Genomic DNA, 21,944 nt, shown 5'->3' on the forward strand with positions numbered 1-21,944 from the left:
ATATAAAGGTAAAGGTACTTTATTGTCACATACACATACATGAAGCGAAATTCATTCTCTGCATTTAACCCATCCCTCAAGGGAGCAGCAACAGCGCCCTGGGACCACCTCCAGATCTGATACATGTGTTTTGATGGTGGGGGAAACCGGAGCACCTGGAGAAAACCCACGCAAACATGGGGAGAACATACAAACTCCACACAGAAAGGCCCAGAACAACCTGAATTCAAACCCAGAACCTTCTTGCTACGAGGCCATGGTGCTAGCCATTGGGCCACCATGCTGCTGGTTCTTAAGTTCTAGGTTCTTTACATAACGATGTAGGAGCAGACAGGACTGACAAGGAGGCACCTTCACGCAATACATGTCATTGGAGGACGCAACTTAAATGCTCTCTGTCTCTATAACACATAAAGAAGGTCATGGATATGTGCTTACTTGTCCTTTCCATTTCATCTATCAGGTCGGCGACTTAATGAGTCTTTCATTTATTCTCTCCGTCTTATTTGATCATTTATTCATTCGTTTGACAAACACCGATACATCCGTCTACATTACCACACAGAAGTCAGCCATTGATTTATTCTCTCTGTTTCCCCGCTGCGTTTCCTCTTCATCCGTCTTCTCTCCGCTCTGTCCTTTCATCTTTCGGTCGACATCTTTCTCTGGCACCGCCACCGAAAGTGAAATTGATGTTATTGATTCAGAAATGAATTAATTAGAATGCACTTCAAGAGGGCAATTCACTTTCATCAAGTCAAGTGACGATCCTCGAGCTTGTTCCATCTGCTCATTTAAATGTATTAGAGCGGCCTCTTCGTGTTGTCAGGGAGGTGAAAATTTTTCCACAGCTGGTTCGCTGGAAGAAAGTTCTCCATTAAAACGAGATCCTTTTCGAGACCTTCCCCCTCACAAGAACATAATAAGGAAGATATGTTATATGTTATGTTTCATCTCACGGGATCAATTTTGAAATGATAACCCCTAGAGCCATATACAACCCTCACAACCATTAAAATGTATCACATATCTTGGGTCTAACTCTGTGATTCATCATTGAGGCATCAAAACTGACAGCTGTGAAAGTAAAAGCGTGTACACACACACACACACACACACACACACACACACACACACACACACACACACACACACACACACACACACACACGTCCAAGATGTGTCCCCTATTTGTTTTTCCCCAGGAATTGTTCTTGCAAAGAAAAAAGAAAACAGGAATAATCCCATTTTAAAAAATCACAAGTCTCCTCTCTACTGGTGTTCATTTGAGACCTCAGCTCTGTTCTGCCACACTTTGAGTAAATTGATTCGAAAATCTCACTCCTTCTCTGAGTCATAACTCTGTCAAATCTTAAAACACAGACATGAAACATATTGATATCGTGCAGTATGACTTACACTTCCCGGGGATATCATTGTCTCTGATATGCACCGGGAATAAATGCCCATCTTTCTTCAGTATCAAAGTAAACCAGTGATAGTTGTCTGTACGTCCATGGGTACACTGAAGAATGGAGTTGCTAATAGCTAATTCGCCATACTTTTAATGCAGCTGATTTGCCAAAAATGTAAATATATACAGGCTAAAAACAGGGCTCAAACGAGAACACCAGTTTTAAATGGATCGATGGATTTTTTTGTGTGGTTTTTGTTTTCTCCTTATCTAAGGGCTACTTTTTGCCCTTTATGCTCCTGCATGTTGTGCAAAACAACCTCTCCTTCACAATAAAAGCCTGTCCTATGTATGCAGATCACCAAGGTTCCAGTCCAGGCCTGCCACCTGAAGACAGACTGCCACTCCTGCGTCTCCATGAAGGATCCGTACTGTGGCTGGTGTGTCCTGGAGGGAAAGTGAGTCACTCTGTGTTTCAACAAACTTTCCTTTCACTTGTCGGGATGCGCATTTTCAATTATGCGCATCAGCAAACTGCAGTGGAATTTTTTTTTTTACACTTCAAAAAGGAACAAAATGGGAAAAATGCAGAAAAAGTGCAATGGAAACCGACTTGGTGTATATAAATTAGGGCTGCACGTTATGACAAAAACATGCAAGCGATAACGTTGAAAATCCCGAATACGATATAACTTGCGATAAATAAATAGATATTAAAGTTTAAACCTTTTTGCTGCTTTAAAGGTGCAGTAGGTAAGCCTTATAAAACTAACTTTCTGTCATATTAGCTGAAACTGACCCTATGTTCCAGTAGAAATACATGAAGCAGGTCATTTAAAAATAAATCCAGCTCCTCTGGCACCACCTACAGCCTGTAGTGCGATTTGCAAAAATCCACAGCTCCCTGTTCAGATGCACCAATCAGGGCCAGAGGGGGGGTGTCTAACTGTGTGTAAATAACTGCTCATGCACATGCATTCATTCTCCCTTGTGGGGGGAGGGGCTTAGGAGACCGTTTTGGGCTTTAGCGGAAAGTGGGGAGGGACTGAGAAGTTGTCAATGTTCACATTTTTTGGCTAAGTCCTGGATCTTCACAATCCTACCTACAGCAACTTCAAGTATTCTGCTAAAATACAAAAACAACTGCTTGTTGAAATTTAAAACAAAGGAAATCATTTCCAACTTTCTTTTATTGAACAACTTGAACATTGCGTTGACTATAAAAGGCAACACTAAAAAAAGAACGACATTTTAAAGTGCAGTTTTCTGCTGATATTTTCTTTCTACTAACAGAACAAATCTCAGTGTCTTCTGCGATACAGCATGTTGCAGCCTGAAACAAAACAGGCACGCCTACACACACTTGTTTGGGCTCGCGAGCCGGCCAAAGAGTAGTAGGCTAACGTTACGTTTTGAGTGGATGGCGAGCGCGAGACGCCGAAATGGATGCCAATAAGATTCTGAATGGAAAGTTTACTTTTAAAAAGTTGCCAAATGGTTCCATTGACAAGACCAAAGTGATGTGTGTTTTGTCGTTGTGAACTGAGCTATCATCCCAGCACGTCCAGTCTGAAATACCACTTGATGGCCGAGCTCACAGCTGATGGCCGAACACACAGCTGATGGCCGAGCTCACAGCTGATGGCCGAACACACAGCTGATGGCCGAGCTCACAGCTGATGGCCGATCACACAGCTGATGGCCGAACACACAGCTGATGGCCGAACACACAGCTGATGGCCGAACACACAGCTGATGGCCGAACACACAGCTGATGGCCCAGCACACAGCTGATGCGAATTCTCTCCCCCCCCCTCATCAAAGCCAGGCGAAAAAAGCACAAAGCAAGCAATCCACTTTTTCCATGTTGATAAGAGCATTAAAATGAGAAAAAATAATGGGACAAAAAGAAATCAGGGGACATTTAGAATAGATAAAAATGTGCGATTAATTGCGAGTTAACTATGACATTAATGCGATTAATCGCAATTAAATATTATAGTCGTTTGACAGCACTAATATTTATATATGTTGATTTGGTTTATAGTTTGTCTATTTTGTTATTTTGTTGTATGTAGGGCTGGGAAATATATCAACATTGATATGAGGCTAGATATTGTTTTAAATTTTGGATATCGTGATATGACACAAGTGTTGTTTTTTTTTCCTTTAAAGGCTGTCAGATTTCCATCATGTTTTCCATCATCCTTTTGTGTGTGTTTGAGCTTTTTGACTAGCGCTCTTTTTTTTTTTTTTTTTTAAATACGTCCTCTTGTTGATCGCTGTCCGCTCCGCTCCCAGGTGCACCAGGAAGAAGGAGTGCAGCAGGTGGACGGAGGAGAACACCTGGCTGTGGTCGCCCGGTCAGAAGTGTGTCCAGATCGAGGCCTTCGACCCCCCCAACATCAGCTGCAAGAAGACCCGGCAGGTGGGAGAGAGAGGGTGTGAATGAACAGTAGGGCCGCACGATGAGAGGATAATGATGCCACATGCGACAACGTTGTTGAATATGGTGATAACCATATTAGCGGCGATAAGCAGATATTAAAGTATGCTCAGTTCTGATCCTTTTTCGTATTCTGCTGAAATACAAGAAATTGCTTGTCTAGTCATACTTTTATTGAACCAATTGAACACTGAGTTGAATATAAAATGCAGCACTAAAACAAGAATGACCGTTACATTTTAAAGTGCAGTTTTCTACTGATAATTTAGTTTCTTTGCACAAATAACTGAAATACGTGCAATAGAATAAAAAAAAAACGACATTACAGGAGAGGAGAGAAGCCTGAAAGGCTTATACAACATCCTCCCCTTTTACAAAAGAGGAAAAAAAATATATACAACTGAAAACATGATCATTTCTCTAATAAACAAACAAGTTAACATACACACAATAAAAAGATATATCAGGTAATTATACACAGTTAAAGCAACAACAACAAAAAAACAAGGCAAGAAAAAAGACGAGGCAAGAAAAAAGTACAATCCTTCAGTCAGACATACAATCAACAGAATTATCCCAACATAAGATTTAAAGCTATAGTGCGTAGTTTCTGTCTCCCCCATGAGGAATTCTAAGTAATAGCAACAACACTGTTGGCGCGTCCACATGATACAAGCCTTCCGCGATCGCCTTTAAAGTACCCATATTATGAAAAAATCCCTTTTTCTGGGATTTGGGGTGTTATTTTGTGTCTCTGGTGCTTCCACACGCATACAAACTTTGAAAAAAATCCATCCATGGTGTTCTGAGTGAGATACGGTTTCTGAATGTGTCCTGCCTTCAGTCTCCGGGTGAGCTGGTCAAAATCTGCACGGCTTTCTACAGGGTTCATACGTTTTGAAAAAACCTGGAAAAGTTATGGAATTTGAAAAATTGAAATTCCAGGCCTGGAAAGGTTTTGGAAACATAAAAAGACCCAGAAAGTTTTGGAAAAGTCATGGAATTTTTTTTTTAACACAGCATAATAATATGTGATTAATAAATGTATTTTCACGTCGTCTTAACCTCAACGTTGTATTCAGGGAGCGATATTATGAATCCCACTATGAACCACAGACATTATCATTCATTTTATAGTTAAACCTGAGGGTAAACTTTAACACAGATTTGTATTTGTTTTGTATAATGTCTACTGACATTTTCAGGAACACATAGTCATGGAAATTTGCCAAAAAGTCATGGAAAAGTATTGGTTAAAATGCGTATGAACCCTGTTTCTACGTCACAAGCCGAAACGAGCTGGCTAACCGCAACCGTTAGCATGCTAGCGTTAGCATGCTAACGTTAGCGTGCTAGCATGCTACCTCGTTCTCAATAGCAAAGCACTGCTACAACACACACAAGTTCACCATAATCTACAAAAGAACTACTTCCATGTGCACCCTGGTTTAGAAGAAGTCTCCCAGCTAATCCTGCCTTGGAACTGACCAAAGTTGGAGAAACAGCCTTTCTTTTACTGTCTCTAGAGTTAGCTAGCTGACATGATCTACATCTGAGCTACGGCGCATGTGCGAGTGTAATCAAAGATAGTACAGAAGAAGAAAAGAGGTCTAACTCTGTAGCTAAAACAGAGACCAGGTGAAAAGAGGATCTGCTGCAGTGAGAGAGAGCTGTGCAACGAAAATATGGAGTTTTTTGAAAATTAAACCATGTAAACCTATTCTGGTACAACCTTAAAATACAATTATGAACCTGAAAATGAGCATAATATGGGCGCTTTAAGCTTTATGATGAAATTAAAAAACTTTTTTAGTGACCTGAAGGCTGAATGTTTCTTGTGACCTATTGAATGAATTCCACAGTAATCAACCTCTATATCTGATAACAAATGTATGTCTTGATGTACGACTAATCGGCAAATGGAAATCATTTTTTTTTGCCTAGTTGAGTGCAAGTGAATATCTGAAGAAAGAATGATGGCCTCCTCCTCCTCCACACAGTTGTAGCCAAGGAGGACACGGAGGATTAAAAAAACATGATGGACTCTTCAGAAGAGGTCATTATCTTCACTCCAGTTTCTGCGCGGGAAAGTCACCGGACGCCACGATCTTCTGAACATGAGCTGATAGTCTTAATTAGCTTTGTAGCAACTCATTTGGCAATGGCATGAATGTAACAGATGTTCATTAATAACAAAAAGTTACGCACTAAAACTTTAAGATGAAATTAAAAAACTGGCAGGCAGGGAAGGTAATGTTTCTGGTGACACATTCAATATATTCCACAGTAATCGACCTCTATATCTGATTAAAAAAAAAATGTACGTCTTGATGTACGACTAATCGGCAAATGGAAATCATTTTTTTGCCTAGTTGAGTGCAAATATCTGAAGAATTAGAAAAGATGTTTTCTTTCAACTAACACAAAAAATCTCTGAGTGTCTCTCTGGATATGTCGCAGCCTGTCGCCATGTGTTCATTGCACCTGTTGATATCGCGACGACGATGAAAAACCATATGTTGTGCATCCCTGATGAACATGTACAGTTTGTTTGTTTGAGCTCGGCTTCATTTAAACCACTCAAAGCTCCTGAAAACTGCAGTGTTGTAAGCAGCTTTTCAAACAGGTTCTCAACCTCAGGTGCGTGGAGCTTCCAGGGGCCCTTGGTCGGGTGGGGGAACATTCCTGACTCACGGTGACATTATGATTTACATTATTATTTTTTGGGATATGAGCCAAATGTAAACTGCATAGAAGCTGTGTTGCTTGTGCTGACAGTTCCTGCGGCTGCTTCTGCTGTTAAAAGTTCCAAATAATGTTCCCTGGAAATATTGTCACACCCAGAAACTGCTGATGACACCTGGTTTCGGTGAATCACTTACAGTGTGAGCAACAGCACCAACAGTGCTGCACCACAGCAACACTGTTTGTCGTTATTGACAGCTTACGTCAGAGACGTTTCATCTGTTTGTTACACTTTTGCTTGGGTTTTTGGCCCCAAAATCTAGACCTATGGGTAATGCACTGACTATGGAGAAATACCTCATATAATCACACTTCAGTAGATCCGAACTTTGCCTGTAAGACAGGGGTCTTTAGTGTTTTTTTAGGTCAACGACCTCAAAGAGACGGAGCCGGGACCCACTACTACATAAATTGTGTAACATTTTGTTGCAAAAAGAATCTGGACCTACAATAACATGTAAGGCGGCCTATAGTCTCGCTTTGCCAGACCCTCCTCCAAAGCACGCTGGAGGAGGGTCTGGCTATTCTACATAGCATTCGGGGATGGGAGGAAAACGTGCTCTGGTTTATTGGCATTTCTTTAAACCTGTCACAATCGTCTTGGGCAGCGCTAAGCGCCAAAGAAAAGCCGCGGTGCCGCTGCAAAATAGCCTCGGATGTGTACGTTTTAAAAGTAGTTTTAGTCGTGCAACAGAAAACTCAGATTGGACAGATAGTCTAGCTAGCTGTCTGGATTTACCCTGCAGAGATCTGAGGAGCAGTTAACCATAGACGGCAACAAAAAAGGAAGCCGAAGGTAACAGATGTCCGGCCTAAATGAGTGAAATCTGGCGGATTTTCCGGCAGCAACGGAGCAATCCCGGAAGTGGAAGGTCAAGGATATAGACTAGGCGGCCTAAAGTCTTCACACACCTTTTTATGGTGCATATAATACTATGCTTTTAAAATAAATGTTTTTGGCTTATTCATATATTTACACATCATGTTTTAATGTTAAAATGTGGCACAGTAAATCCTTAAGTTTTACCGTTTCATTGGACACCTATCATCAATGATTTGTACATATTTATTTTGAATCTTTACTAATAATATGTTGGATTCTAAAAAATTTATATTTTAATACATATTTTAAATTTTCCATCGAGCAATACTTATGCGCAATAACTCTGAGATCCCACTGTTGAAGAATTCTGCTTTAAGAGAAGAACAAAACTCTTTATACAAAAACGATCCTAGCCAACAGCATGAAAGTAATGTTGGGCCAACTGATTCTGTAACACCACAAGTTGAAACTCTGAATGCTGCGGCAGCAGAGGAGCGTGTGCTGCATCGCTCGGTCTGAACCTGACGGCTGAACTCTCTGCTTTAATGAGGGATTGATCAAAGAGCGGATTTGCCAGAAAGACGCGTCGTCCTTCGAGATGTACTGTCGGCTGACCTTCCCTTCCCATCAGGCCTTTCTGCTCCTAGAATAACTTTACAGCCCTTAGGACTTCACATATATTTAGATGTGCACAAAATAAGATCCATGATGCTTATTCAGGATATGGTTTAGCTAGAAGTTGTGCAAGGGCGTAACTTTGGGTTCCACATTGGGGGGGTTGAGATCTCCACTTTTGGGTTCTGCTTTTGGGGGGGATGGAGCACTTGCCAGTTTTGATTATTCCCCCTTTAAATTACGCCTATGGTTTGTTGCAACAAGTTTGAATGAAATAAAAAGTAAAATCCGACACGTCTTCTGTATGTAGATTGTAACATTTTAGTTCTCCCAGTCATCCTCATCAGACATGATAAATGGAAACAAAACAACATTATGGCTGCACGTTAATTACAATCAGGTCAGGTTATAATAAACACTATGCAAATAGAAGAAGTGAGTCCTTTAAAGTGCAACTGTGAAGACTTTCTGTGTGGTTTTATGTTTGTCTTGTTATTTCTAGGGGTGCAACGATCCAATATGGTCGATACACAGTGAGAATATCGATACATATCGTCGCCTTTATTTTGAAATTCCCACTTTATATTTATTCTTTTTATTTTAAATATTTTTTTATTTAAATGTCTGGAAGAGCTCAGTAATGCAATTGTCAAATAATGTTTAAGTTGCTTTATGTATTGTCTGGTATCGGTCGCAGGGCCCTGAATTGAATCGAATCAAAATCGTATTGTGGCAGACTTTGTGATATCAGTAAATATTGTTTTGTTGTCCAAAGAATTGATATATCGTCCATGCTGATATAAAGTCCATGCTAAGTTTCAAGTCCTCTTAAAGTATGAAGTCAAACATCGTCAAGTCACGAGTCTTTATAAGCACATTTGAAGTCAAACATCTTCTGACTGCTGAGCATTTAAATGGCAGAGCTAACTATGCTAACTGTGTTTTCTAACATAGCTGAGCATTGACTTTCATTGATAATTAAAGCTTTAGTGCATAACTTTTTGATATTAATGAACGTCCGTTACATTCAAGCCGTTGCCAAATGAGCTGCTACAAAGCTGATTAAGCTCCACACAACTCTCTCTGGATTTCTCAGTAATAGATAATGACCCCTTCTGAAGAGTCCATGTTTTTTTAATCCTCTGTGTCCTCCTTGGCTACTAGCAACTGTGCGGGATCACAGAAGGCTTGTATCAAGTGGACGCGCCAACAGTGTTGTTGTCATTACTTAGAATCCCTCATGGGGGAAACAAACTACGCACTATAGCTTTAAATATGACATTGTGGAACTTCGAAATAATAGTTTGACAGAAAGGTCTTACTACACTTACCATGAATTTTCTGAAACTTACAGCAAGGGATTTTGGCAGGTTAAAACTTTAAGAAACACTTTAAAGCTACATTTAAAATTGAACATTAACAATGGATCAAGTGACTGTATGCAATGTAAAACACATCCCTTGTCGCTGTTAAGATTCCTGTGAGAATTATCACCAATTGCTGCCTTGATTACCAGTATGTTCTTTGGTAACTTTCGTTCCAATCAAGGAAGTGTGACGTCTTCTCCTCTCTAAAGGTAATGTTGAAAAGTCCCAACTCTGCAGCTCTGCTCATTTCAGATGTAAAGTGGCATGCATCACGATGTGCTTCAGATAGCGCTGCTGTAATCTTTTAAACTCACAAATACAAAAACTCTGTACCTCTGTAAGTGTTTTAATTCGGACTTCATTACATGTTAATCCTTTGAGAGTGGCATTAGTTTGTGGTGGGAAGGAGTCCAGCAACAGACGACTCTTTAAGGTCATCTTTAAGAGAATCTCTTCTGGGCCCAGATCGACCCATCTGCAGCATCTTAATCAGGGAGTGTGGGACTATCGTGTGTGTGTGTGTGTGTGTGTGTGTGTGTGTGTGTGTGTGTGTGTGTGTGTGTGTGTGTGTGTGTGTGTGTGTGTGTGTGTGTGTGTGTGTGTGTGTGTGTGTGTGTGTGTGTGTGTGTGTGTGTGTGTGTGTGTGTGTGTGTGTGTGTGTGTGTGTGTGTGTGTAGCAGCGCGTAGTCTGTGATTTTAATCTGCTAAGACAGTTGGTTTTGGGCTTTAAAGAGAAAACCTTTGCTTCCTGCAGCTTTACATTCTTAAAAAGAGGAGAAAGTCTCCGGTGAATTCATTGAGGAGCTTCTCTCCATTACTCCGAGATCCAAAAGTTTAAAAATGTAAACTTTAGCGGCGAAATTAAAAACGCTTGAGGTCAACGATGACCATATTTCGCCAAACACAAAGGTAGTGTGATAATATTAGTCGTGTTTGAATCGGCATCTCGGTGATTCGGGGGGCGTATTGACAGAGCCTTGACATTCTATCTGTGGGATAACGTCATTAAGTCCAAGTAAAACACAGACTTTATTTATCTTGTGTGAATGTGCCGCACGAATCACAGACGTCAGGTCCTCTGGTGATACTAGGGGGGGGACAGAAACACTATAGCTTTAAGTACACTGCTGAATCTGAGCATGTGTAAAGGGACACCATGGAAGTTAGTTAATCCTTTTAAGGTGTTTTAACATGGGCGCTTATTGCTGACCTTTGGAAACCGTATATGTATAAGGAAGTTTAATAAGTAATCAAAAGTTTAAAGGTCCACTGGGGCCGCTGTAGCTCAGGTGGTAGAGCGGCCAGTTGGTGGTTCAATCCCTGGCCCTGCAGTTCCATGTTGAAGTGTCTTTGGGGTTATTTGTGTGAATGTTTATCTGATGAGCAGGTGGCACCTTGTACGGCAGCCTCGGCCACTGTGTGTGAATGGTTCCTGTACTCTGTAAAAGCGCTTTGAGTAGTCGTTAAGACTAGGAAAGCGCTATATAAACACAGTCCATTTTACATTCGCTTCCAACTAGAGATGGTCCAATAACATTTTTTGCTTCCCGATACCGATTCCGATACCTGAACTTGCGTATCGGCCGATACTGAGTACCGATCCGATCCGAACAAACAATGAACACCACAGAACTTTCTTTTATTCTCCAGTTTGACAGTCAGTCATAACGGAAACAAAACATAAATAAACTACTTTAAAGTAGATTTTCTTCAGGGCTAAATTACATGGTATCGGATCGGTGCATAAACTCCAGTACTTACTTAGGCTCTTCTAATACTGGTATCGGAACATCTCTACTTACTACTGTAGCTTTTGGAGCTTTCAACCGCACCTCACAGTCTTGAGGGAAGGTCTCCCTCTCATATCCCTGGGTGTGTCATGTCAGTGTTGCATATTCAGTGAGTAGGACTGCTTTGTAGCAGTATTGGATTAACAGGATATTTGCATCAATGTGATGAAGTACATTGTCAAGTATTTAATTGATTGGCGAAAATCAAGCCAAAAATAGATATTGCCATCTCTTTTATAATCTATTGCTAATGAATTAGTTACGGTATATATTGGTACTACACTATAGCTGTGTTCGAAACCATTCACTCACTCACTATTCCCTACTGTATATAGTGTTTATTAAAGCTATAGTGCGTAGTTTCTGTCTCCCCCATGAGGAATTCTAAGTAATCACAAGAACACTGTCGGCGCGTCCACATGATACAAGCCTTCAGTGATCGCGCACCACCTCCACCCTTCCTCCACGCAGTTGCTAGTAGCCAAGGAGGACACGGAGGATTAAAAAAACATGATGGACTCTTCAGAAGGGGTCATTATCTTCATTTGAGTTTCTGCGCGGGAAAGTCACCGGACGCCACAATCTTCTGAACATAGTCATACTGAGAAATCTAGAGAGAGTTGTGTGGAGCTGATAGTCTTAATTAGCTTTGTAGCAGCTACACTGAAAATATCGTTGCGTGAGTAGATGCGCCGGTTATTTGTGCGACGGAGGCGAGCGCGCCCAGCATCATGTAAACAAACTGAAACTGAAATACTTCTATTAGGTCCCTGAAATAAACCGAGCACCCAGGAGGAAAGTAAAAGGTTGTATATATGTTGCATGTTACACTTCCCATGTTTAGAAACGAAAGCCCGCTCCATTTTTTACTTTTCAGTTTTCGCGGGTGCTTCTGCTTCTTCTTCTTCTCCTCCGGGAAAACACGACGCGTTGCATTGTGGTATACGGGAGTAAAATGTAGGGTTCATTGAATGTACACTCAAATGAGCTGTGCATTGTGGGTATTTCATAGTGGGCTATAGTGAAGGAAATTAACTGCGGAGAATTCGAACACCACTACAAAATGGCGAACACACTATATAGTGCACTATTCCCATGATAGTGAACGCTTTCCAACACAGCTTATGAGTGATTAAAGAGTAGTATGGAGGGGAAAGATAGACGTTTGGCGACACTAACACGACTTGTTAGTAGGATAAATATTATATTATTATTATTATTATTATTATTATTATTATTATATTATTAGATAATAAAAAGATGAAATACAAATGTCCAATCCTTTTTACTATCTTAATTACTCTGTCGCACCCAGTCCTATTGTGTCACTAACACCTAGAAAACAATTCTCTGTCTTCCAATAACTCACACACATCTTCTTAATCTGACTGCAGCCAGCAGGGGTGACAAATAATGACTTGTGCGTCTCCCACTCTCTATGACAGGGGTGTCAAACTCAGTGTCACTAAAGGGCCATACTGGAAATGAGAATCAAGTCGAGGGCCAGACATGTATAGTTAAAAAAAAAAAAGCATGGGGGAAAAAAATTAAAAAAAAAATATTGAAAACTGCAGAATAAAAAAACTTCAAAAAAGCGCACAAAAAAACACTAAAAGCGTCAAAAGTGTTAACAAAAGTTTTATTTTTTGGAAAAAACTCAAATGTTGAAAGAAAAAAAATGTAGGTTGTTATATCTACTTGCCCGAAGTGGCGTACAACTTGCCCCGGGTCATCGGGCAACCCTTTTGTTGAACCCTGAATAATAAAAGTCTAATATCTTTGACTGTTTTATTGCATGTCTCATATAGCTTTCTCACTTACAGTTTAGTCCACATAGCGCCCTCAAGAAGGCAGGAAAAAAGTTACTCAGCGATCATAGAAAAAAAAAAGCAGGACAAGTGACAAAAAAGTTGGTAAGGTGACAAAACCTTCGGAAAAAGCAGCAAAAAGTTGGTGGGCCAAAATGTATTGTGAACCTAAATTAATATGCAGGCCGGATCAAAATCTGCGAGGGGCCGGATTTGGTCCGTGGGCCTTGAGTTGGACACGTGTGCTCTATCACATGTTCCTCCACCTTTAATCCCACTCCCTCTCTTCTCCAGGTTGACATAAAGATTCCCTCCCTGCCCATCCTGAGGAGTTCTGATCAGCTGCAGTGTGTGTTCGGCACTTTCACAAGCAAAGCCGTGGCGGTCATCGTCGACAGCCAGATGCAGGTCACCTGTTCGCTGCCAGAGCCCGTGGGAATCCCACCCACTCCCCAGCAGCAGGGTAGGTGGACAACGTGGTGGATTTACAGGAAGTCTTTCTGAATAATAATAATAATAATAATAATAATAATAAAAGCCCGCGTGACTGCCGGCAATCTTTAATGCAGACATTACCGTCTTTAAGAGACTCTAGCGGGCTCCGTTTTAAAGCTAGAGTGAAGGTATTGGTATCATATGAAACTGGACGGCTTAAGGAATCCCTTGGTATTACCCATGTTATGCTAGCTTGTATAATGCTCTAAATGTAGAGACTTTGGCGAGGGAAAAACTTGCATGGCCATTTAAAAAAAGGGGTGCCTTAACAGTCTCAGAGTTGCATAAATTGGGTACGACTGGACGGCTGAGACTCTTGTGGATTCAGTGAATCCCACCCACTCCCCAACAGCAGGGAATGTGGACAACATGGAGGATTTGCAGGAAGTCTTTTTTTATTTAAATTTTTTTTAAACACTTTATTTGTACATTTCCAGTTATCACATAAAACAATTGTATTCTCTATTTTACAAATAACCATAGAAAAACAATCCTAACAAGAGAGACAAAGACAGACCAAACCTAAAATCAACCTGACAGACTTAAAAAAGGACGGACAAGAGATTAAAAAAAATAAATAAAAAAAATAAAAAAAGGTGCACTTAACATTCGTTATTCCTCGACTGACCAAGGGCAGGTGTAAACATTCAGAGTTCCAGATCAGGTAAAATGTTCACATAAGTTATCAGAGGGTCCCAGGTTTTGTAGAATCTGTTGATGGTACCGTTGAGGGTACATCTGATTTTTTTTTTTTTTTTTTCAGCTTAACATTCTGCATAATGTCCCTAATCCAGTGGTGGTGTGATGGAGGAGTAGCAGCCTGCAGGAAGTCTTTCTGAATGTTTATTATTATTATTATTTATAGAGCACTTCACGAGGAAGCAAATTGAAATCATACAATCATCAGGTTTTCTTGGCAGACATTACTGTCTTTAAGAGACGCTAGCGGGCTCCGTTTTAAAGCTAGAGTGGAGTTATTGATTCATATGAAACTAGAAGACTTACAGAATCCATTGGTACCACCCATGTCATGCTAGCTCTCCAAATTCAGAGATTTTGGCGAGGGAAAAACTGACATGGCCATTTTCAAAGGTCCCTTGACCTCTCATTAAAATATCTGACTGGAAATGGGTTCTTAGGGTACCCATGAGTCTCTATTTCTGCATACTGGAGTCCCTAAACAGTCTCAGTGTTGCATAAATTGGATCTGACTGGAAAGCTAGGACCCTTGTGGATTCAATGAGCCCAATTGTATTAATGTGTGAAGATGTTATACCCCTTAGTAGCCATTTTATCAGCCTCACAGAACTTTACAACCACAAACTAGAGACCTAGGACATTCACAGGATGCGTGGCTTTCATAGGTATGTTGACAATAACCTAACCGGCTGTAGATTGATATTTAACTAAAAAACACACAATCTTATCGATCTTGTTATCGAACTCTTTGCAAGAAAGCGAAATGTCAAACCTTCCCTTTTAAATATCTATAATTTAAAGCATTAGATTGATGTATTGTATTTTTTTGGTGTGTGTGTGTGTGTGTGTGTGTGTGTGTGTGTGTGTGTGTGTGTGTGTGTGTGTGTGTGTGTGTGTGTGTGTGTGTGTATTCTCAGACTACGTGTCGGTCCCAGTCAAAGTTCTGGTGAACGACAACATCGAGGTGACGTCTGGAGAGTATGAGTTCTACAACTGTGCTGCCACAGTCAGGAAGAACCCAAACACACCGTAAGATGGACGACACACACACACACACACACACACACATACACACACGCACACGCGGTGTGAATCGCACACACGTATGTAAGTATGTGGGGTTTGTGTGTTTTCAGGTGTATAGCTTGTGTGAACAGTACATGGGGCTGTCAGTGGAACGCTGAGCATCACATCTGCAGTGACGACAATGATATTGTAGCTGGGGAACACATTGTTAAACCGAAACAGGTAGGTGTGTGTATGTGTGGGTGCATGTTCGTGTGTGTGTGTGTGTGTGTGTGTGTGTGTGTGTGTGTGTGTGCGTGGGTCGGTGTGTGTAGGTGCATGTTCGTGTGGGTGGGTGGGTGGGTGGGTGGGTGGGTGTGTGTGTGTGTGTGTGGGTGCATGTTCATGTGGGTGGGTGTGTGTGTGTGTGTGTGTGTGTGGGTGCATGTGGGTGTGTGTGTTTTGCGTTTCCTTTGAACCAAAGTCAAACTGATCAACAAAAAAATGAAGCGCCTTTTTTAATAATTGAATAACCATTTAAGTCAAATGTTTATTGGCTTCTTTTCTCTGTTTTGTTTATCGTTGTAAATTAAATATCTTTGGGTTTTGGAAACTGTGTTGATGTGATGGTTGAATCTAACTACTATTTCTGCTTCCTGTGATGAAGAGTGACAGCTGTCCTCAGTTTGAGTCTCCAGAGCCGCAGTTGATCCCCGTGGGCTTTCCGATCCCCATCAGCTTCCAGGGGAGGAACCTGGGCCACATGGTGAGAGCGCTCACACCTGCACATTATGAAATGCTTCATTAGAAGAGAAGAGAATGGAATAGAGTACAGGTACAGGGTCCTACAAGCACATTGGAATTTGTGTATATTGCTCGTTCACACTTTCCTGCGTCAGCCCTCCGACCGTCCGTTAAAAACGCAGGTCTGTCCAGTCATTTTGAATGGCGGTAGTGCGTTTAGGCTGCCACTCAAAAGTTGGACCGACAACGGCCTAACTTTGGGTTCAACATGGGGGTGGGAGGTTGAGATCTCCAACTTTCTAGAGAGGTCCCACGATATGTCTGCATGTATTTAAAAACAATCGAAAAAATGGTCGAAAAAAACCATGAAAAAAAGAGCTTAAGGGCCCTATTTTAACGATCTAAGCGCACGGTGTGAAGCGCCTGGAGCAGGTGTGTTTAGGGCGTGTCCAAATCCACTTTTGCTGGTTTGACAGCGAAAAAAAGGGTCCGTGCGCCGGGCGCCTGGTTCTAAAGGGTTGTACTTAGTGTCTTCATTAATCAGAGGTGTGTTTTGGGCGTAACATGCAACCAACCAATCAGAGATCATCTCCCATTCCCTTTAAAAGCCAGGCACGTTTGGCGTATTACTTTCATGATGACAGATTTGCACCGTAATATTTTTATTTTTAATCTTCTGCATGTGTGTGTGCTGCTGTGCGTCCCTGTGTGTGAGCATTTTACTAATGTGCTGTTAAAATAACAATGAAATGCTGCGTTATTGACTTTAGACCAGGTTTTTGTTGGTCAATGGCGCGATCACTTCCCGCTGCCTCAAGATAGTAATACGCCCAGAATGCACCTGAACACACCTCCCTGTAAGACCAGCACGCCCAGAATGCACCTGAACACACCTCCCTGTAAGACCAGCATGAGTGCAAAGATGGGCGCAGGTGCATTTGCTATTTAAACGACGTGGACGCAGGACGGGAAATGGACGACTGCGTCGGTCTTAAACTAGCAAAGACACTTGCTTCGGGCTTTGTGCCACGCTGCGCCGGGTGCAAGACAGGGGCCAAAAACTTTAAAAAGGTGTAAAAAGCTTCGGAGAAAGTGCCAAAAAAACTTGAAAAACCACCTTCACATTGAACTTGAAAACATTGAAAAGGAACAGAAACTTCTAAAAGAGCCCAGTTTTAATTCTTATTATTGAATAATCTATTGAGACCCCTCTCAACATTTGGAGAAACGCAACCCCACGTCACACTGCGGTGGCCAATCAGGTAACCAGAGATCAGACCTGTCAGTGTGGTTTGAGGCGGTGTGAGAGTCCCGTACAGGAAACAGGAAACATCACTGCCTCTATCGCTGCCACAAGACAAGTTTAAAATCCCCTGTATGAGAAACAGCTTGTGAATATAGATAATATTATTGCACCTGAGATGTTCCACATTGTCTCTGCACACAGAAAGACATTGTTATGATTATCATTATTATCATCTACTGTATTTCATGGTTGTAAATAAGGTCCCTGTCTGTCTCCAGGGACAGAGCTTTTCCATCGGGACCGAGCTGATGAAGGACACGGAGGCGCCGGTCACCAAGGAGGAGGGGTCAAAGTTCAAATTCCCCGGTTACGAGGTCAGTACGAAGGAGCGACAGCCCTTCGATATGCGCAACATACGATAAAAACAGTGTTGTATTGTAACAAATTAGAGAGGAAATGCTGTAAACACATTCTTTGTAAATCTTTACAATCAGTCCCTGAAAGAAGGAACTCGTTTCGGTGGAACATGTGTACGTTCAAAAGTAGTTTTAGTCGTGCGACAGAAAGCTCCGATTGGACAGATAGTCTAGCTAGCTGTCTGGATTTACCCTGCAGAGATCTGAGGAGCAGTTAACCATAGGCCGAAAAGAGGGACATCCAGCAGAATTTCCAGCGGCAACGGAGCAATCCCGGAAGTAGAACGTCGTGGATATAAACCAATAGAGGTGTAACGGTAGACAAAAGTCACAGTTCGGTGTGAGTTCGGTACAGCAGAAACCACTCTAAATGCATAAGGACCTGTATGTGTTCATTTATTTCTCACGGACGGTAGTTTCAGTGTGTAAGATACAATTTTCCTGCTGGGCACCGAGGGAACATTTTGCCCACTGGCAGCTTTGGGAAAACTATTTCAATTATAAAAATAAGGAACAATTCAGACACTTTTTTTAAATTTGTTATTACACTGAACAAACACTTTCCCAAAAGACAACAGGTAACAAGAGGCTATAAAACTGTAAAGCATCTCTTCTCTGCTACGAAAATAAATAAAAATATATACAAAAACACAGCTGATAACAAAAGCCCATCAACATCGCCGCACACAGACGTAATTAAGCAAGATATAAATAACTGTAATCTAAAATCAGGACTCGCAAATAGTAAAGCATTTAAAAAAAAATCCAATCAATCGCTTTTTGTCTGTACAGCGACATTTTAGTTGTTTTTCTCCCTCTGCACCTAAATGAAACCCATTAAGTCCACTTAGAGAAACACTCTGATTCTGTTTCCGTGTCCATTAGCAGCTCGACGTTAATTCTCCAAGCTCTTTGTTCGTGTTTTGAAGCTTGACTGTGAAGGCTGCCAGGCGTTCGTAACCAAATCAGGGAGTGTATCCTTAATGATGATTAGGAGAATTAGATAATAATTAGCCGCTAATTTGTGAGTAGATTAAACTGTGAGTTAGAAAAGATTTTCAAACTCAGTGTTGTGTCGTATTGCGGGGTTGATTTTGACATTTTCTATTTTGATTTTAATTGCTTTAGAGCTTTTAGATTGTCTTTTAGTTTTATTAAAGGTCCAATATGTAACACTGACAGCTAGCGTTTAAAATGGTTACAGTTTTTTCCTACACAGTCCACATTCAAAATACTGAGTTACTCAGTTCACGGGAGTTGCCAGGTGTTGAGAACACTTAACCCAACGTCACACAATGCCAGCGTTAGCTTGATGCTAGTCTCGCATTGCCAGACAGTACTCCACAGCGCAGCGGAGCTGCTAGATGCTGCTATGTTGACCGTTCTAAAAGCCTGTGCTCTCGCGGAGCTCTGTACGCGGCTGACGGTCACCTTTTATTGACTAAGGCCGGTTACACACTGGATGCGTCGCGCGAGCGTGTCAGCTGCGTGGCGTGTCAGTTTATATTTCGGCTCCCATGGTAACAGGTTAGATTTACACACTGTCTCAGGCGTGGCTCGAGAAAAACGCGAAAACGCGTGCATGCTAGAAATAGAACCAACGCCTATTTTTCACGCAACACGCAAGCGTGTTGGAAGCGTTTCCACGCAAAATAAAACACGAAAACATGTTTGTGTCGTTTAGACAAATACATATAAAAATATATGCTTCCTATATATATAATATATATAAATATAAAAATGGATTTTCTAATATTGCACCTGTCAATACAGAAGTAAATATTCTGTAGCCTATGTTGCCGTCAATACTGCCAACGTTGTCTTTGCTGTAATCAGATCAGTATATATTTATGTTTAACATGGGATTTCATTCTATCAATGGGAAACATCCATGTGTCCAGACAAGGCTAGCAGCAGCAGAGCAGCAGCAGCAGCAGCGCCGCGTCAGACATGTTTCTGGTGTCTAAAGACACAGAAAAATCCACGCAGCCGCCACGCAACTGAAACGCCACGCTCACGCCACCCAGCCAGTGTCTCACCGGAACAACAACGGCCGCTAAAAAAGACCGCGACCTTGCGGAGCTTTGTGCCACCTTTTCTAAGGCGTCGTAAAAGTTATTTAAAAATCTTCACAAAAAATAAACCAAATGATTTTTTTAGTCATTCTGTTGCTGTAGTACTTCCAATCGGACGTCCGGATCTTAAGAGCAGCAAACATTAGCGACAGCGCGACTCGCAGCCCCTCCGCCGATGAAGCCCAACAGCGTCAGAGAAACACAGATTTTTAACGTGAAGCTTTCAATTGGCGGTTCTGTTAGTTTTGGAGAGGGGGAGACCTCTGTGGATAAAAAGCTCCAGAACAATGAACGCTGAAGGAATCCTAACCGGGAGAAGCTGGCTGCCACGACGCCAATGCTCCGTCTTTTCTTCTTTTATTGTTTAGATTGAGAGACCCCCTAGTGGCAGAGCATTACATATTGTACGTTTAAAGCGCCCATATTATGCTCATTTTCAGGTTCATAACTGTATTTTAAGATTTTACCAGAATAGGTTTACATGGTTTAATTTTCAAAAAACACCATATTGTTGTTGTACTGCACAGCTCTCTCTCACTGCTGCAGCTCCTCTTTTCACCTGGTCTCTGTTTTAGCTACAGAGTGAGACCTCTTTTCTTCTTCTTCTTCTGTACTATCTTTGATTGCACTCGCACATGCGCAGTAGCTCAGATGTAGATCATGTCAGCTAGCTAACTCTAGAGACAGTAAAAGACAGGCTGTTTCTCCAACTTTGGTCAGTTACAAGGCAGGATTAGCTGGGAGACTTCTAAATGAGGGCGCACATGTAAGTAGTTCTTTTGTAGATTATGGTGAACTTATGTGTGTTGTAGCAGTGCTTTGCTATTGAGAACGACGTAGCATGCTAGCGTTAGCGTTAGCCGGCTAACGCTAGCATTAGCCGGCTAACGCTAACGCTACGAGCTAACGGTTGTGGTTAGCCAGCTCATTTCGGACTGTGACGTCACAGTCCGAGGCCGATTTTGAACAGCTCACTAGGAGACTGAAAGCAGGACACATTCAGAAACTGTATCTCACTCAAAACAGCATGGATGGATTTTTTTCAAAGTTTGTATGTGTGTGGAAGCACCAGAGACACAAAAGAACACCCCAAATCACCAGAAAAAGTGTTTTTTTCATAATATGGGCACTTTAAGATCACAGTTATGCACTGTTAAAGATTGTCCACAAAGCAATGTCTCTGTTTTCTCTGAGTCACGAGCTTCTACTTTTTCTGTCTCCAATGATCCTCACCTCATACTGAGTCTTAGACTGGCAGTATGTGGTTAGAGTGTGCTTCCTCACTCTCTTTCATCACACACAAACACCCTGTAGAAATCCTTAATATGTGTGTGTGTGTGTGTGTGTGTGTGTGTCTGTGCAGTTTGCCTATGACAAGCAGCAGGAGGTGAGCGTATCGTTCCATATTAAAGACAAAGTCACTGAGAGGAAGATTGACAGCACCCTGACAGGTTGGTGTATCACTTATACAAACACATACACACCTACAGTTGTAGATACACACACACACTTGTGCAGACACACCACACACACACACACACACACACACACACACACTTGTGCAGACACACACACACACACACTTGTGCAGAGACACACACACAAATCAAGATGAAGTGTGGAAGCGCAGTTACTACGGCGTTTGACTTTCTCTTTCATTTCCAATTTCAATTCCTTCTCTCGGCAGTCGTGCTGTATAACTGCTCCGTGGGACGGGAGGACTGCAGTCTGTGTAAACACGCAGAAGCCAAGTACCAGTGTGCCTGGTGTGCAGCCACACACACCTGCGTTTACCGGGATCTCTGCCCATCATCACAGCCACAACCACAGTGCCCCAACCCGGAGATCACAGACGTGAGTAGTGAAAAAACACACAATAAAAACAAACTTTTATCGATCAGAATCAAACTGTATGAGCTTCTTTATGTGCAGGACAGGAATCTCGATGTGCAGGCCCAAATATGTGGAATGTAGCAGGTTGTTTTTCTGCTTGGGGTGGGGGATGTGTTCATATTCTGTTACGAAAGTTCTGTGGAATTTTGCCTCGGCAGATTCCGCGTGGCCCCCTCGACAGGTTTGAGAGTCTACTCATGTCTAAGATTTGGGTACATAAACACCCACATCTTGATTTTCTGATCGCAATCTTTTTAAACGTGGTCGTTTGATCATGTTGACCTGAGGCAGCCGTTTTTGGCGAGATTCCTGGGAAATACCGAGATGTTTCCGGTATTCAACTCTCGTGTATGTTACTTTAAA

At 41.7% G+C, this 21,944-nt stretch overlaps 1 protein-coding gene across 6 annotated transcripts in view; it reads left to right on the forward strand.

The window, feature by feature from the left end:
* The window catches only part of LOC120553538 (plexin-B2-like), a 247,366-nt gene that overhangs the window by 176,255 nt on the left and 49,167 nt on the right, over nt 1-21,944 (forward strand). For all 6 annotated transcript variants that reach the window (XM_039792062.1, XM_039792061.1, XM_039792060.1 and 3 more), the window contains 9 exons: nt 1,772-1,872; nt 3,716-3,842; nt 13,303-13,471; nt 15,120-15,231; nt 15,339-15,450; nt 15,875-15,973; nt 17,476-17,571; nt 21,052-21,139; nt 21,376-21,542. In XM_039792062.1, coding sequence (XP_039647996.1) covers nt 1,772-1,872; nt 3,716-3,842; nt 13,303-13,471; nt 15,120-15,231; nt 15,339-15,450; nt 15,875-15,973; nt 17,476-17,571; nt 21,052-21,139; nt 21,376-21,542 — 1,071 coding nt within the window. The remainder of the gene's footprint in view (nt 1-1,771; nt 1,873-3,715; nt 3,843-13,302; nt 13,472-15,119; nt 15,232-15,338; nt 15,451-15,874; nt 15,974-17,475; nt 17,572-21,051; nt 21,140-21,375; nt 21,543-21,944) is intronic.

The sequence above is a fragment of the Perca fluviatilis genome, chromosome 23 (genome assembly GCF_010015445.1).
Source record: "Perca fluviatilis chromosome 23, GENO_Pfluv_1.0, whole genome shotgun sequence".
NCBI lineage: Eukaryota > Metazoa > Chordata > Actinopteri > Perciformes > Percidae > Perca > Perca fluviatilis.